The sequence below is a fragment of the Leucoraja erinacea genome, chromosome 6 (assembly GCF_028641065.1).
Source record: "Leucoraja erinacea ecotype New England chromosome 6, Leri_hhj_1, whole genome shotgun sequence".
In the NCBI taxonomy this organism is placed as follows: domain Eukaryota; kingdom Metazoa; phylum Chordata; class Chondrichthyes; order Rajiformes; family Rajidae; genus Leucoraja; species Leucoraja erinaceus.
In genome coordinates, this window is record NC_073382.1 from 59,908,009 (window position 1) to 59,923,768 (window position 15,760).

The 15,760-nt window shown below is 40.8% G+C and overlaps 1 protein-coding gene across 5 annotated transcripts in view; it reads right to left on the bottom strand.

The window, feature by feature from the left end:
- Nucleotides 1-15,760, bottom strand: part of tenm4 (teneurin transmembrane protein 4) — a 531,769-nt gene that overhangs the window by 76,358 nt on the left and 439,651 nt on the right. For all 5 annotated transcript variants that reach the window (XM_055637190.1, XM_055637189.1, XM_055637191.1 and 2 more), the window contains 3 exons: nt 6,077-6,196; nt 3,806-4,067; nt 1,469-1,736 (listed from right to left, as the gene is read on the bottom strand). In XM_055637190.1, coding sequence (XP_055493165.1) covers nt 1,469-1,736; nt 3,806-4,067; nt 6,077-6,196 — 650 coding nt within the window. The remainder of the gene's footprint in view (nt 1-1,468; nt 1,737-3,805; nt 4,068-6,076; nt 6,197-15,760) is intronic.

Here is a 15,760-nt window from a genome sequence, read left to right on the forward strand (position 1 = left end):
TGATGCAATGGTAATTCCTGATGGAAAGGAGACTCAAGTTTGCAGGAAGAAGATGTTTCACACATTTTAAGTTGAGCATTGTCACCTCATCATAGTGAAGAAGTAATTATGGTTCTTAGTACCATCCTTGGACACATTTATTATCACAACGAGGCATGAGGTCTCGTTGCGGAAGGAAAATATTGGAAAAAGATCCAGGGTCAAATTTCACAGACTATACACATGAAACTTAAGTTTCAAGATTAAAATTACAATTTGTAACAAAGGCACCAAATTAATAATTCTGAAAGCACAATAGCTATAAGAATCTTGGGAGCTCCAACCTCTTGGAAAAAGCCAAATCTCTGTGATATTTATATATACAGTCACTAGTCATATCTTTCACTAACTCCACCTTATAAATGTTAAAACTCAACGCCAAGTTAAAATCCAATTTCTGATTAAGTTCCAGCATGAACATGAAGCTATTCAGTTCAGATGATTACATTTCATATCCCATTTGAAGTAATTGACTACTAAGCTCGATGATCATTATTTTACCAGCTGAGTGAAGGTATCATTATTAAAATCGCATCTAAGAAATTATAATCAGAGTGTTTCCTTTCAACAATATCTCAACAAACCTTCAGGAAGAATATTGGTCACCCTGCTGTAGGGAATATATCATTTAGCTGGAAAGACTGCAAAAAAAATTTAAAGGATATTGCAAGGACTTGAGAGACTGAGTTTTTCGGGAGAAGGTTTTTTCCTTGGAGTGTTGGAGACTGAGGGTGATCTTATATAAGTGTATGAGGGGCATAGAAAGATAAGGTGAATGCACACAGTCTTTTTCCCCATGGTTGGCGAATCAAGAAATAGAGGACATAGGATTAAAATGCGAGGAGAAAGATTTCATAGAAACCTGAGCAAAAACCTTTTCACAGTGTGGTGATTATCCGGACTGAGCTGCCAGAGGAAGTGGTTGAGGCAGGAAAGGAAAGGTTTATAGTGATATGGTCAAAAACGGGAATGTGGGATATCTTTGTTGGCATGGATGTTGGGTTGAAGGGTCTGTTTCCTTGCTGAATTAGTCTATAACTATTATAAATTCATAAATATAGAGGTAACCCACTTGTTCCAGTATCATTTCATCCGGTTTTACATAGATTTTGATTGCACAATCATTTTAGGAGCATCCCGTTGGTGCGATGAGAATATAGCATTCATTCCTACCTCTTACCAAGCTTGCAGCTTGAGCATATTTTTAAATACAAATGAGTATGTGTCCATAATTCCATAATAATAACCCAAAAAAGGAGTAGAAACAAAGAACTTCAGATGCTGGTTTATACCAAAGATAGACACAAAGTGCTGGAGTAACTCAGTGGGTCTGGCAGCATCTCTGGAGATGCAGTCTGACTCGCTCAGTTACTCCAGTACTTTGTGTCTATCTTTCAAAAAAATACATTAGTTATGTAATGAAACCTACCAAATGCTTCTGAAAGTCCATAAACCTTCTGGCTGTAGACATCAGTTTTGTCCCAGATGAAGTAATAAGACAAATTAGGGGATGCAGGAAACCATTTCTGGAAGAGTCGGCCTTCCACAGCCACCAGGAGATGGACTTTCATTAGATTGAAGGGGATGGAGGGGTGGGTCAGACTGATCCTCATGACAGATTTATAGCCAGACGTGCAGCTGCTGATGTAGTTCAGCTTCATTTTGCTACCTGGGATATTTATCTCCTCACGTAAAACCTATGGATATAAAAGGTAAAGAGAGCTGTAGCAAATAATGAATGAGAAAATAATGTTGACATTCTGACACAATGCTTGAGAGCTGAGCAAAGAACAAAGGCTGAGGTTTGGAAGAACCAGACAACTTATTTCTCCAACACTAAGGCCCTTGAACTGGGAGGACATAAGCTTGTGTTTATGATGCTTCAAACAGTGTATGATTGGAATCAATGACTTTAAGAATTCATAAGGTGATAGAAGTAGAATTAGGCCATCTGACCCATCAAGTCTACTCTGCCATTCAATCATGGCTGATCTATCTCTCCCTCCTAACCCCATAACCACTGACACTCGTACTAATCAAGAATCTATCCATCACTGTCTTAAAAATATCCACTGACTTGGCCTCCACAGCATTCTGTGGCAAATAATTCCACAGATTCACCACCCTCTGACTAATGAATTCATCCCTCCATTATTGATACCACGTGGAGGAAGGTTCATTATCTACAAGATGCACTGCATTAATTCACCAAGGCTTTTTTATGAGCACTTCACATATGTGTGATCTTTGCTTAGAACAAAGCGAGCAAGTGCATGGAAACACCGTTACCTCCGTGTTCTCCTCAAAAGCGATATTACTTGGATCTGGAAATGCATCACCATTCCTTCATTATGATCAGAAAAAAAATCCTGGATCCCTAACAGAACAGTAGACCTTCTTCCAATACATGGACTGTAGCACTTCAAGAATGTAACTCATTGCTACTTTTTCAGGAGCAAATAGAGATGAACAATAAACTCTGACTTTGACACCCGTTATCACTGAAGGAATAAGTAACAGCCCACTGTGTCATTGAATCCCTCTAAATTGTATAGATTAATTTAATCCAGAGAGTTAAAGAGGATATGGTGATCGTTTTTGATTTTCTATGATCGTAGTTCATTTTATTAACGGTTTTTAAAATCCATCATGGAAGGAAAATTTCATGAGTATGAAAAGCTTTTCCCACTGAGAGTAGGGAAGATTCAAACAAGGGGACATGACATGAGAATTAAGGGACTGAAGTTTAGGGGTAACATGAGGGGGAACTTCTTTACTCAGAGAGTGGTAGCTGTGTGGAATGAGCTTCCAGTGAAGGTGGTGGAGGCAGGTTCGTTTTTATCATTTAAAAATAAATTGGATAGTTATATGGATGGGAAGGGAATGGAGGGTTATGGTCTGAGCGCAGGTATATGGGACTAGGGGAGATTATGTGTTCGGCACGGACTAGAAGGGTCGAGATGGCCTGTTTCCGTTCTGTAATTGTTATATGGTTATATGGTTATATGGTTATATCTCATCTCATACCCTGACAGCAGGCCTGGCTTGTCCGCCGTGAACTGGGAGATGGAAACTGCAGAGCCGGGTCCCTGAAGAACGGATACCATAAAGGAGGTGGAGGGAAGAACTGCAGATGCTGGTTTAAACCGAAGATAGACCGGAGGGGTCTTACCACCCGCACCTTCACTCCCCCGGGGGCACAAAGGCTGAAGATGGGCCGGGCAAGGAGAAGGGCGACTGTTCACGGGACGACCGGAAGGAGAAGGCGGCTGCAACTGACATTGATGGCCAGCTGCAGATGGGACTGTGAAATGGTGCCAAAACTTGGCGACTATTGCACATAGACTCCGTGGGCTGTTTCTTTGCATTACGTCTTAACTGACTATTGTACTTATGTATGGATTATAATCTTACTGATCTGTATGCAAAAAATAATTTCACCGCATATGAAAATAAAGGAACTATTGAATGATTGTTCTGCCCCAATCATGCAATGATTTGAACCGGGAACACCAGTCATTACAGTTACCCATGCATTTTGTAATGTGATGAAAAATATTTTCACATTATTACCACTCTAGTGCAATTAGCAAACACTATAATCTGTTTTTTTAATTGTGCTTTTATTTGTCGGTGCCAGATACGTGACGACTCTTTGCATATTGTATGCAAAAACAAAGTATTTCACTGCACCTGGGTACATGTGACAATAAAGTAACATTGAATCATTGTTAATGGTGGAATAGATAAGGAAATGATATGGTACCTGTATTTCAGGAATGATGGGACCTTTCTCCGGGCATGACCCTGCAAATGCCGTCAATGGTGCAGGTGAGACAATTGGGTTGGGACGAGCAAAGTTGCTCAGGTCACAGCTGGGGATCTCATTCTCTTCATGCCTCATGATGACAGTGTCCATGACAAAGAAACGGTCCCAAGGCAGCCAGAGTGTATGCGCCTGAGTGATGAACGGAGAGCGTTCAAACTGTATCGCGACCGAAACCCCTCCATTAGTCATCAAATCAAAGCTAGTATGTGGAGGACAGAACAAGATATTTTGTTTTCAAAAGAAGATCTTCTATACATGAAACAACACAACAGGTGTAATTTTTCAACTTTGCGCTGCCACCTGGCGAGGATTATCGTTGCTGCACACTCCAGAAGTGCATTGGTGGAAATAGAATCAAAGTCAGTGTCACCTCTTCCACAGCCAACAATGGACTATTGTGGCTCCAGAAGTGCAGCTGCACAACGCAAATGATTTTCCAACCATCAGTTTAAATGGACAGACAAATGGCAGATGCAAAGCGTGTGCATAAATTTCTGATCCATGTTGCTGGCAAGTGAGTCACCTGCCGGCAGGTGAGCCACCTGCCAGGAATCGCAAAGTTGAAATATTAACCACACCAGCATCTGTCAACTTCTTGACAGCTTATACCTTGGAACAGATGCACCAGGGAAAGGTCAAGATTGTTGATCAAGAGGCACACAACCTCGAATTAATTCGAGTTACACACGTGTATTAACATGCTATATAGAACAACATTTTGTTTTGCTGCAGAATTATGTACCGCAAGCATAGAATGCAGTTTCATAAAATTACTGCAACATTTATCTTTTAAGGTATTGCTTTGCAAAATTTAGACTGAATTTAAAAAAAAATGACATCCCATGGTGTTGCTCACCATGCCTCTTGTACATAGTGTAATATATGCATAATGTGCATATCAACAGATCTCAGTTTAATTTTCTCAAGCTTTTTTTTTGCCATTCACGGTATCTCTGCTGTTGCTGGAAGTGCACAAGGCAGCTTTCTTTTTTTCCCTGCTGGCCCCCTCTCACAGCCACACCATCTCACTTGGTGTCAATGACTTGGTCTCCACCCTATCATAGACATCCCATTTATTCCCTCCACCTCATCCTGTATTTCTACAATTTTTACACGCTTGATTTCTGACCTTACTCAGATCTGATGCAAGGTCATCAGTCAGGAACACTGAAGATGGACATAAAATGCTGGAGTAACCCAGCGGGTCAGGCAGCATCTCTAGAGAAAAGGAATAGGTAACGTTTCGAGTCTTCAGACTGAGAATCAGGGAGATGAAAAGATTCAGAACAAATCAGAGCCGCACCGATGACCAAGGAAAGGTTGAGCCCACAATGGTCCATTGTTGTCTGTGGAAGAGGTGACACTAACGTTGATTCTATCTCCACCAATGCTACCACTATCTTATTTGTCCCCACCATCACCCTGGGCCAGTGTTTTCTGGGACCCACTACTCTCTGTGTTAAAAGCTTGCCCCTCATAACTTCATTAAACTTTCCCCCTCTCGTCTTAAACCTATGCTTCTAGTGTTGGACATTTCCATCCTGGGAAAAAGGTTCTGACCATCTGCCCTCTCAACGCCTCTCATAATTTTATATAGTTCTATTGTTTCCCCTCAACCTCTGACATTCCAGAGAAAATAATCCATCTATCCAACCTCTCCCTGTTGCTTAGTTTAGTTTAGTTTCAAGATAAAGTGTGGAAACAGGCTCTTTGGCCCAATGACTCTGCGATGACCAATGATCACCTGCACAATTGTACTATCCTTCACTCTAGGGCAAATATACAAAAGCCAATTAACTTACAAACTTGCATGTCTTTGAAATGTGGGAGAAAATCAAAGCACCCAGGGAAAACCCACGTTGTCACAGGAAGAACGTCCGAACTCTGTACAGACAGAACCCGCAGTCAGGATCAAACCCGGTTCTCTGGCCCAGTAAGGCAGCAACTCTACCGCTGTGCCACTGTACCACCCTGATAACAATATAATCCAGGCAACACCTTGGTAACCCTCCTCTACACCCTCTCCAAAGCTTCCACATCTTACATGCAATGGGGTGAGCAGAACTGCACGCTGTACTCCAAGTAACCTTTCATATGGGTCTTTGTTTGAAGTGTTGCAACATAAACATCACACACCACACTGGACATTTTGCGGTTTTGTTGTAACATTCATATAGTCAAGAGACATATCCACAGAAAGCTTCGTACCTGCCATCCTGCCGGCTGATCGTAAAACCATAGTGCGGTTTGTTGACAAAGTTGATGTTAACACCAACCAAGGGGGTGCCATCTGCTGTTTCTACTTGACCTCGTATCACACAGGAATGGCTATAAATAGCAAAAATAACATATTGAAATCAAATATTAACAACCAATTCTATATATTACTACAAAGTTATGATTTATGACTGTTCTATTTATGAACAAAACAGATGTCCTCCAAATTCTCCTGCGGATAGCATTGTCCTATGGAAATTTGTCCTTGATGGAGACATGGTGACTAGTTAAAGAGAATTCCCAGGGAAACACCATTAAATCTTTCTCAGATACATTTAACCATATAACCATATAACAACTACAGCACGGAAACAGGCCATCTCGGCCCTACAAGTCCGTGCCGAACAACTTTTTTCCCTTAGTCCCACCTGCCTGCACTCATACCATAACCCTCCATTCCCTTCTCATCCATATGCCTACCCAATTTATTTTTAAATGATACCAACGAACCTGCCTCCACCACTTCCACTGGAAGCTCATTCCACACCGCTACCACTCTCTGAGTAAAGAAGTTCCCCCTCATGTTACCCCTAAACTTCTGTCCCTTAATTCTGTAGTTATATGGTATTCATTACACATATCCAAAGGTGAATATTGCCTGACTTCCTTTCACTGCATCAAGATCAACTGACAATACAATGCTACCTAATGTATTACGCTGGATATTTCCCAGTCACTGTGCAGGAAAATAACATGACATGGAAGGACATTGGTAAGGGCATTACCAAAATACTGATGAATATTTTCTTGATAATAGAAGACAACTAATTTCAAATTATTAAGTTTGAGTTTGAATTTAGCATTCATTAGCAAATTCAGCAGTCGTTCTTTATGTTGAATAACTAGAAAATGATATCTTATTGAAACATATGCTTCTCAGTGCATGAGAGCATGCAAGGTTGTATTACTTAACAAACTAGCAGCCTGTTTTCAGTAAATACATAGACCTTTTTGGAACAAGGTCTTTTGCATTGAAACGTTACCAGTTCTGCAGTGTCATTACTTCTGCTGTCGCTCAAACTAAGAGCCGGTGGTGTCGATGAAAGGGAAAAGTAAAAGTGAGCTAGTGAACCTTGTCAATCATCGCTGAGGTTGTTCCCATCTGGAAGTCAGCATTTTGCATTCTACCCAGTTGGTAGTACAAGACGAGCAGAAAATGTGAAATATGTTCTTTTATGATAGTGGACAAAGGTTATAATAATAATAATAATACATTCTATTTATGGGCGCCTTTCAAGAGTTATAACCAATTTATAATGTAATCGTTATTATTCTAAAACAATGAGCAAGTAATCTCTATAAATGTTATTGGGAGAAAATGTCATGGTATTTATTCTGTTCATTTATCGGACAATGATGTCACCACCAGGGCTGGCATGGACCACCCACTCCTAATTGTCTTTACATCACATCATTCAGCACCAACAAATGTGAAGATAGTATTTTCAAAGAGGTTAGTGTTGAATCATTTGTTTCATATTCCCATTTTATCTTTCTTATTGCATTGCATAAATGAAGTCACTGGTTATATTAATTTTCAAACATAGCCCAGCTGATGGCTCGCTAAATTCTGATGTTAATCTTTTCTGCTGGTTCACACAAGGCCAATATAATTGTTGTACCATGGAAAACAGCTGTGCATGTCGTACACCAAGTGTGATTTAACCAAGCTTCTGAATTAAAACACAATCATCTTTCTGCCTTTTCTCACAAACTAAGCTCAATGTTTTATACTTTTCTGACTTCATCATCTTGCAGGAATGCTTTCAGTGATGTATGAATCTGGATTGCTGGTTCACTTTGCTCCACACTCCTATCCTTACCATCAAAGGTATAAGAAATCATAAGATCATAAGGGATAGGAGTAGAATTAGGCCATTCAGCCCTTCAAGTATACACCACCATTCAATCATGGCTGATCTATCTCGCCCTTCTAACCCAATTCTCCTGACTTCTCCCCATAACGTCTGACACCTGTACCAATCAAGAATCTATCCATCTCTGCCTTAAATATATCCATTGACTTTGCCTCCACAGCCTTCTGTGGCCAAGAATTTCACAGTTTCGCTACCCTCTGACTAAAGAAATTCCTCCACATCTTCCTAAAATAACATTCTTTAATTCTGAGGATATGACCTCTGGTCCTAGACTCTCCCAATAGTGGAAATATCCTCTCCACATCCACTCTATCCAAGCCTTTTGATCTTGGATCTGTTGATCAAGCCCAAGATCACCTTATTCCATCTACCAAATGAACTCTATTAGCTTAAGCGCCAGGAAAATTAGTTTGACATGTGTCTTTCCCTGATGAAAGTCTGCTGGTCTTCCCACATTTTGGTATGATTCCTCATAGTTCCAATAGCATGCCTCCAATTTTGAGTTCAGATAAGTGTCCATGGAAAACAACAGTGGCATGAACATAGATAAATGAAGGAGACCTTCGCCAGTCTGGAAACTTCTCACAATGCTGAACAGTTGCATTCTTTTTAACAACAATCTTTCTGCATTTTGCCTCCTGACATCTCACTCCGTACATTCTAATTTTAATAGAAATCTCTTGAGTGACACTTGATTGAATGTTGCTGCATTCTAGCCTAGCACTGCGCTGCCTTGACTAATGCTTTTGCTATTCTTCAAAATATTCTGTAAAATTGATTAAAACAGAGCTTTCATTTAGAAATCCATAATTACATTTTTATTGTAATCTCTATCTCTGCGTGCTTTATTATCTAATTGCATAGAATCAATTCTAATATATAAATTACCGCTGAGGATAAGTTAACTCCAGTTCCATTTTTTTTTTTACAGGCAATATTCTGACTTCTTGCCTGTTCTCTGATTTTACCCCTTTTCCTTTTGAAGCTTCATTTAGAGATATTACTTTCTTTGGTCTCCCCTTTCCTTAAGTAGCCACATTTTCAATTCATTCACCCATTACATCTTTTCTTTCATTCTCAAATGCTGCAATGTATCTCTTTTTCAAAAGAGACTTCAAAGAACCATAGAAATTGAAATGTAAGACACACATGGGCCCATTCTGCCCACCTCACCCTTGCTGACTGCGATGCCTATCATCGCTAACCCCACTGGCCTGCATTAGGCCCGTATCCCTCTCAGTCTTTCCTATCTCAGTACCTGTCCAGCAAATACAATTAACTGCAGATGCTGATTTATACAAAAAAAGACACAAAATGCTGGAGTAAGGTAGTGGTTAGGTGGCATCTTTGGAGAATGTGGATAGGTGATGTTTTGGGTCAAGCCTAAAGAAGGGTCCTGACTCAAATCGTCATATAACCATATAACCATATAACAATTTACAGCATGGAAACAGGCCATCTTGGCCCTACAAGTCCATGCCGAACAAATTTTTTTTTTCCCCTTAGTCCCACCTGCCTGCACTCATAAATCTGTATTTTTCTGCATTTATCTGCATTTTTCATAGATGCTGCCTAACCCGCTGTGACTCCAGCACTTTGTGTCTTTTTAAGCACTCGCTGGTAAGTAGGCCAAGGAATGGTCATGATAACCATTTTCATTGGCTACGACTTTAGCTATTTTAGTGTCATCTGCAAACTTTCTGATAATGCCTAGTATATTCTCATCCAGATCACTGATATGGATGACAAGCTGCAATGGGAGATACTTTGTAATGCATATTTGCTGCATGGCAGTGTGGTTAGATGCAGTGCTTCCATCATTGGGCCTATTGCCCAATGTGTCTATGAATCATGCAAATTGAACTGGACAATTCACAACCGAGACAAACTTTCTTAAAGCAACTTGCAGATGTTGCTGAAATCCTTTCTTAAGTTGGCTTAATTTCCATTCGCCTTCAAAAACTTTAAACTAACCTTGCTTGCCACTACCACTGCCACAGGAGTTACCAACCAATCTTAAATTTACTTAAAACAAGTCCCTAAAGAGTTTATAAATGGCATGATAATCACACAGTGTGTAATATTTAAGTTTAGCTTCTGTCAATTCTGGCATAAATTATTGCTTCAGCAAACATTTTCAGTGCTGTAGCCCACAGCAGTGTCTCCATGCCTTTGCTCAATTAGATCTGCAAATTGCTAACTCCCTTGGCAGATACATTTGCCCCATTCAAAAAACAATTAACATTGTCTTGCAAGCATCTGGCCTACTGCAGGGTAACTTGTCCTTACTGGAGGCAAGATCAACTTCTCACAATATACCAAGTCCCTAGGAACACAAGTTAATGCTAATTTAGTCAGAATTTTCCTTCAGGAGACCTTGGCTAAAAGCAATTACATTGCAAACAAGCTAATACAACTGCAAAGGATCCACCTGCTGCCAATTCTTCCAAATATTTACATAATGATATCTGTGAAGAAAATGTGCAATTTCTTTCCACTCAACTTAGCTTCTCTGCCATAAATCCTGTTTTTTTATTGTGCGTAATTGATGTTCTGCTGACTCGATTTTCACTGAATAATCAAAATGTTAAAATATAAATGACATCGTTACTAAAGTTATCAGATGTTTCCATTAAGACTTGCAAAAACTATACTGCATTTAATGTGTTTGTAGTTCTGTAAATTATTATAGTCATGGTGTACAGTCCATGGTACTGCATAGAAACAGGCTCTTTGACCCACCGTGATTATGCCGGCTGTCATGTCTAACTTCTAATCCCACCAGCTATATTGATTCCATATTCATTCAAGTACCTGTCAAGATACCTCTTAATATATTGTTACTATTCCAGTCCTCACCACTTCCTCTGCAACGTATTCCAACTACTCTGTGTGAAAATGTTACCCCTCAGAATTGTCTTTAATCCTTCTCTCTCTCACCTTAAGCCTCTGCCATCTAGCTTTAGACACCCCAACCATGAGAAACAGACTGGATATCTCACCTATCTCAGCCTTTCCTGATTTTAGACATATCGTCTCTCAGCCTTTTACCCCAGGGAAAACAGCCCCAGATTATGTGATCTCTCCTGATAGCTCAAGGCTTTCAACCCATGCAACATCCTTGGAAAATTACATTGTGATGATTGGAGAAATATTAAATATTGCATGTAATGAAGCATGTTGCAGATAGGAAGGAAAAATGTTTAGTTGAATTTATAACTATAAAATAACATGTACACGTAATAATGAATTCTACTTTTATATCTCTAAATTGTTACCTGATGGAACAATTTAATGTGCAGTATGTAGCTTATGTTTGTGTTGGTTTATTACCCTTTTATAACATTCTCAAACTTATTTACTTTGGGAATGGCTGCCTTCAGTGCTTTTGCCATTCAGCCAGAAAGATCAAACTTGCATCAACACTAAAGAACACCCACGCATTGCAGCTTCATTAATCATGGAACGGAGCACAATGTGAAGGAGGATGCAAAACCTCTCCAAACCACTGTTTCAGTCTGAAATTAAACTATGTTCTAGCAAGGATGCAGAAGAAGTGTACTGTAAGATTGCCCAAGATGAACGACTTTTATTATACTTTTATTATGTATGAGCAGAAGTGAGGTTGTTCATTTTAGAGCAAAGGAGTTTTATGAGGAAATTTAGTAGATATGCTTAAACCAGTAAATTGTTTTGATAAGTGAGGAGTAAGAATTTTCAGCAATAGAAGGACCAAGTAGGCACAGTTTCAGTACAGAAAGGTAGAAGATTACAGATGATGTAATCTGGAGCAAGAAACAAGCTGCTGCAGGAACTCCTCGGGTCAGGCAGCGTCTGTAGAGGCAGAGCGATATTTCATATGTTGGGTCGAGACTATCCATCAGGACAATGAAATAGGATAGATTTAAGATGACTGTCAAAAGAACCAAATCAACACTAAAGATGCATACGAGAATATAGTGGGGGTTTTTGACACTCATATAAACGGTTATTTGTTCTGTACTGTTCGTAAAATAATGGAAGTGCACTCAATATCAACGCAATTTTAAAAATGGACAATTTCTTTAGAGGAAAGATATATAAGGTTATGTTGAGAGTGTACGGAAGTGAGATTAGACACAGGGAACTGCATATGCTGGAATCTTGTGTGGAAGATGGATCCCGACCTAAAACATTATCTACCCCTGTACTCCAGAGATGCTGCTTGATCAACTGAATTACCCCAGCACTTTGTGTTCATCTTAAGAAAGTGCAATTAATTGGATAGTTCTACTTGTTTGCTTAGCACAATGGGCCAAAAGGCCTCCCTCAATGCTGATCCTTGCTCTGATTCTATGAACTGGGACAAATTAGATATATTTGTATCATCTGGAAATATGTTATCACTGATCCAATCTTTCTGAACCATCTGAATTTTGTAGTCGGCAGGGCAGTACTATGCATATCGCCAACTTGGACAATTTAACATTTTTATCAAGCCAATTAAACAAGCCAATTAACCTACAAACCTGCACGTCTTTGGAGTGTGGGAGGAAACCGAAGATCTCGGAGAAAACCCACGCAGATCACGGGGAAAACGTACAAACTCCATACAGACAGCACCCGTACTCGGGATCGAACCCGGGTCTCTGGCGCTGCATTTTGCTGTAAGGCAGCAACTCTATCGCTGTGCCACCGTGGCTGTCAGTGTTAATATTAATCAGGCCAAGTCACTAAATGCAGAATTGCTTTTCAAAAAACATTAAGACTAAGATTAGCTGCTTCCTGATACTCGGATAATGCACAGTTCCATTTGCAATTCCTTTGGTAAATCAGCATGTAGTCTGTGCCCAAATAAATAAAAAAGCTAAATAACACCCAGGTTGAGCTGATAAACAGCAAATGTTTTTGTACCCCGCAGGTGACAACTATCCAGATTGGAAAATAGCCGGAACAAGCCTGCTTGACATTCAGCAGCAATCCTACAGTCAAACTCCACATGAGAGACTATGACTGAGAAATTAAGCTGATACAGGAATTAAACTTCAATGACTATTAGAGCAGTAGATAGAAACAATGAACTGCAGATGCTGATTTATACCAAGGATTGACACAAAGTGCTGGAATAACTCAATAGGTCAGGCTGCATCTCCAGAGAAAAAGGATGTGGCATATCTGCCAGCTGCACCACTGTGCTGACAGCACTCTATCTAATTTGTGCATAGATCATGGTTTCTTGACGAGCCAAATCCATAAAAAACCTGTTTTAGAGTCAGAGAGTCATGCAGCGTGGAAACAGGTTCATCAAACCAACTTGCCCATGCTGACCAAGATGCCCCATCTACACTGGTCCCACCTGTTTGCGTTTGGTCCATATATCCCTCTAAAACTATCCTATCCATGTACCTGTCCAAATATTTCTTAACCACTTTAAACATTTTGAAAGCAGCTTCACCATAGAAGAAGATTCTGTCTTCAAATTAAGAGAAACTAGGAATTGGAAATAAATACTGGCATTAGAAGGATATCCCAGAAAAAGAGAAGTGGATGTAAGTGGATGGGACAGGTTGGGATGGGGAAAGTGGAGAGAAGGACAGTCGTGAAGGAGCATCAAGGATCAGCATCTTGAGAGCTGCTGGAGGAACTCAGCACATTTATTAGCATTACCTGACAAATTACACTTATCCTTCATTAGGCTGAACGTCGCCCACAGATTGTCAGTGGGTTTTTATGTGACAAGTTATAGTATTGACAGCCATTTGAATGCAATATTATTCACAGGGGATCAACAGGGTAAACACAAGTGTATTTACTCAATCAATCAAATTGAAGATTTTTTACTGAAAAACGCAATGGATAAATTTGAACAGCTCTCAAAAAGGACTTTGATGGTTGATTAACCCACAGAGGGCTGCAGGCTGCTATTCAGCGCACTACCAATGGTAGATTAGCTCATTTCTCGGTCCGTACTCCAATGACTAAAAGTGTTCCGAGATGCATTAAGTCTGGTGGAGATGCTGGAGGGGCCCATGCAAAGAACCACAGACTCTCTTTACTGTAGCTAAGAGAATAATTCATAAACCATGAAGCTTGTACTTTAGATCAGGGGTCGGCAACCTACGGCCCCCGGGCTAAATGCGACCCGTATTGATCCAGCCCGCCGAGTGCCCGCCTCTAGCCCTGGCTGCATCCTGCGCAAAGCCGCCGGCACGGCCGCACACCTTCTATGAACATGTTTAAGACAGAACTGCAGATGCTGGAAAAATCGATGGTAGACAAAAATGGTGGAGAAACTCAGCGGGTGAGACATGCAAGGATTGCATGAGGCAGCCTCACCCGCTGAGTTTTTCTAGCATTTATGCTACCTTCCGTGAACACATGATTTGATACCTGCCATCCGGGGCGGGATCCATATGTACATGTGATGGATGTGCCCCGCCATCTGCTCACGGACATGCGTCCCGGCCCCTATGCAGAGAAAGGTTGGCGACCCCTACTTTGGATTATAGACTATAGAGATACAGCGCAGAAACAGGCCATTCGGCCCTCCGAGTCCTGGCCGACCAGCGATCACTCTGAACACGAACACTATCCCACACGCTAGGGACAATTTACTATTTCTACAGAAGCAAATTAACCTACAAGCCTGAAAGTCTTTGGCTTTTGGGAAGAAACTGAAGCACCTGGAGGAAACCCACGTGGTCACAGGGAGAACGTACAAACTCTGTACAGACAGCACCTATAGTCAGGATCGAACCCAGGTCACAAGGCAGCAGTTCTAATGCTAGGCCACTGTTGCCCTAATTTGGGGTCATTTGGGCCTTTGGCCCTGATCCACAATTCAACACTAACATGGTGCCAACATTCACTTCCAGTTCTCGCCTTCTTCTAACATATCTTGATCCCTTTGACATCAATGAATATACCTCATTCCTCAGTCATAGAGTCATAGTCATAGCATCATACAGCGTGGAAACAAGCCCTTCAGCAAAACGTTCCCACAATAACCAACATGTCCCAACTGTACTAGTCCCACCTGCCTGCATTTGGCCCATATCCCTCTACTTAAGTGGGGTGAGGAACCCTTGGTGACTGTGTGATACACATGACAAATCTAACCTGCAGCACACTACTATGCAGGGTCTGGTGGAAGAGGAGGTAACAGGACAGAATGCCTTGTGCCACCAGAGGTCAGCAGGTCTTCTGGACATGCAGTGAAACAGGGAGGCAGTCTAAATAACTATGGAAACCAATATTAGCAGTCATACTCTGATGACTAGAAAAGTTAAATGATACCAAATAAAGCAGTCTAAATGAAGCTGGCACTCACAACGTGCATGTGTATTTTACAGTCCCCACAAAGCACAGGTAGAGATTGTTGTTCTTTCAGGTTTGGTTTAGTTTAGAGATACGCAATGGAAACAAGCCCTTTGCTCCACCAAATCCATGCCAACCAGTGATCACCCATACACTAGTTCTACCCTACAAACTAGGGTCAATTTACCTACAAACCTGCATGTCTTTGGAGTGTGGGAGGAAACTGGAGCATCTGGAGAAAACCACTGTGGTCATAGGGAGAACGTACAGAGAGCACCCATAGTCAGGATCAAACCCAGGTCTCGGGTGCTGTAGAACAGCAACTCTGTCGCTGTGCCAGTGTGCCACTCTGATTGCTCATCTCTAACGAAAAGAATGAGAGGTGCCAGCTCTCCTTGAGTGGAGAATCTGAGAGACCCAATCAATGTAATAACGAGTTACA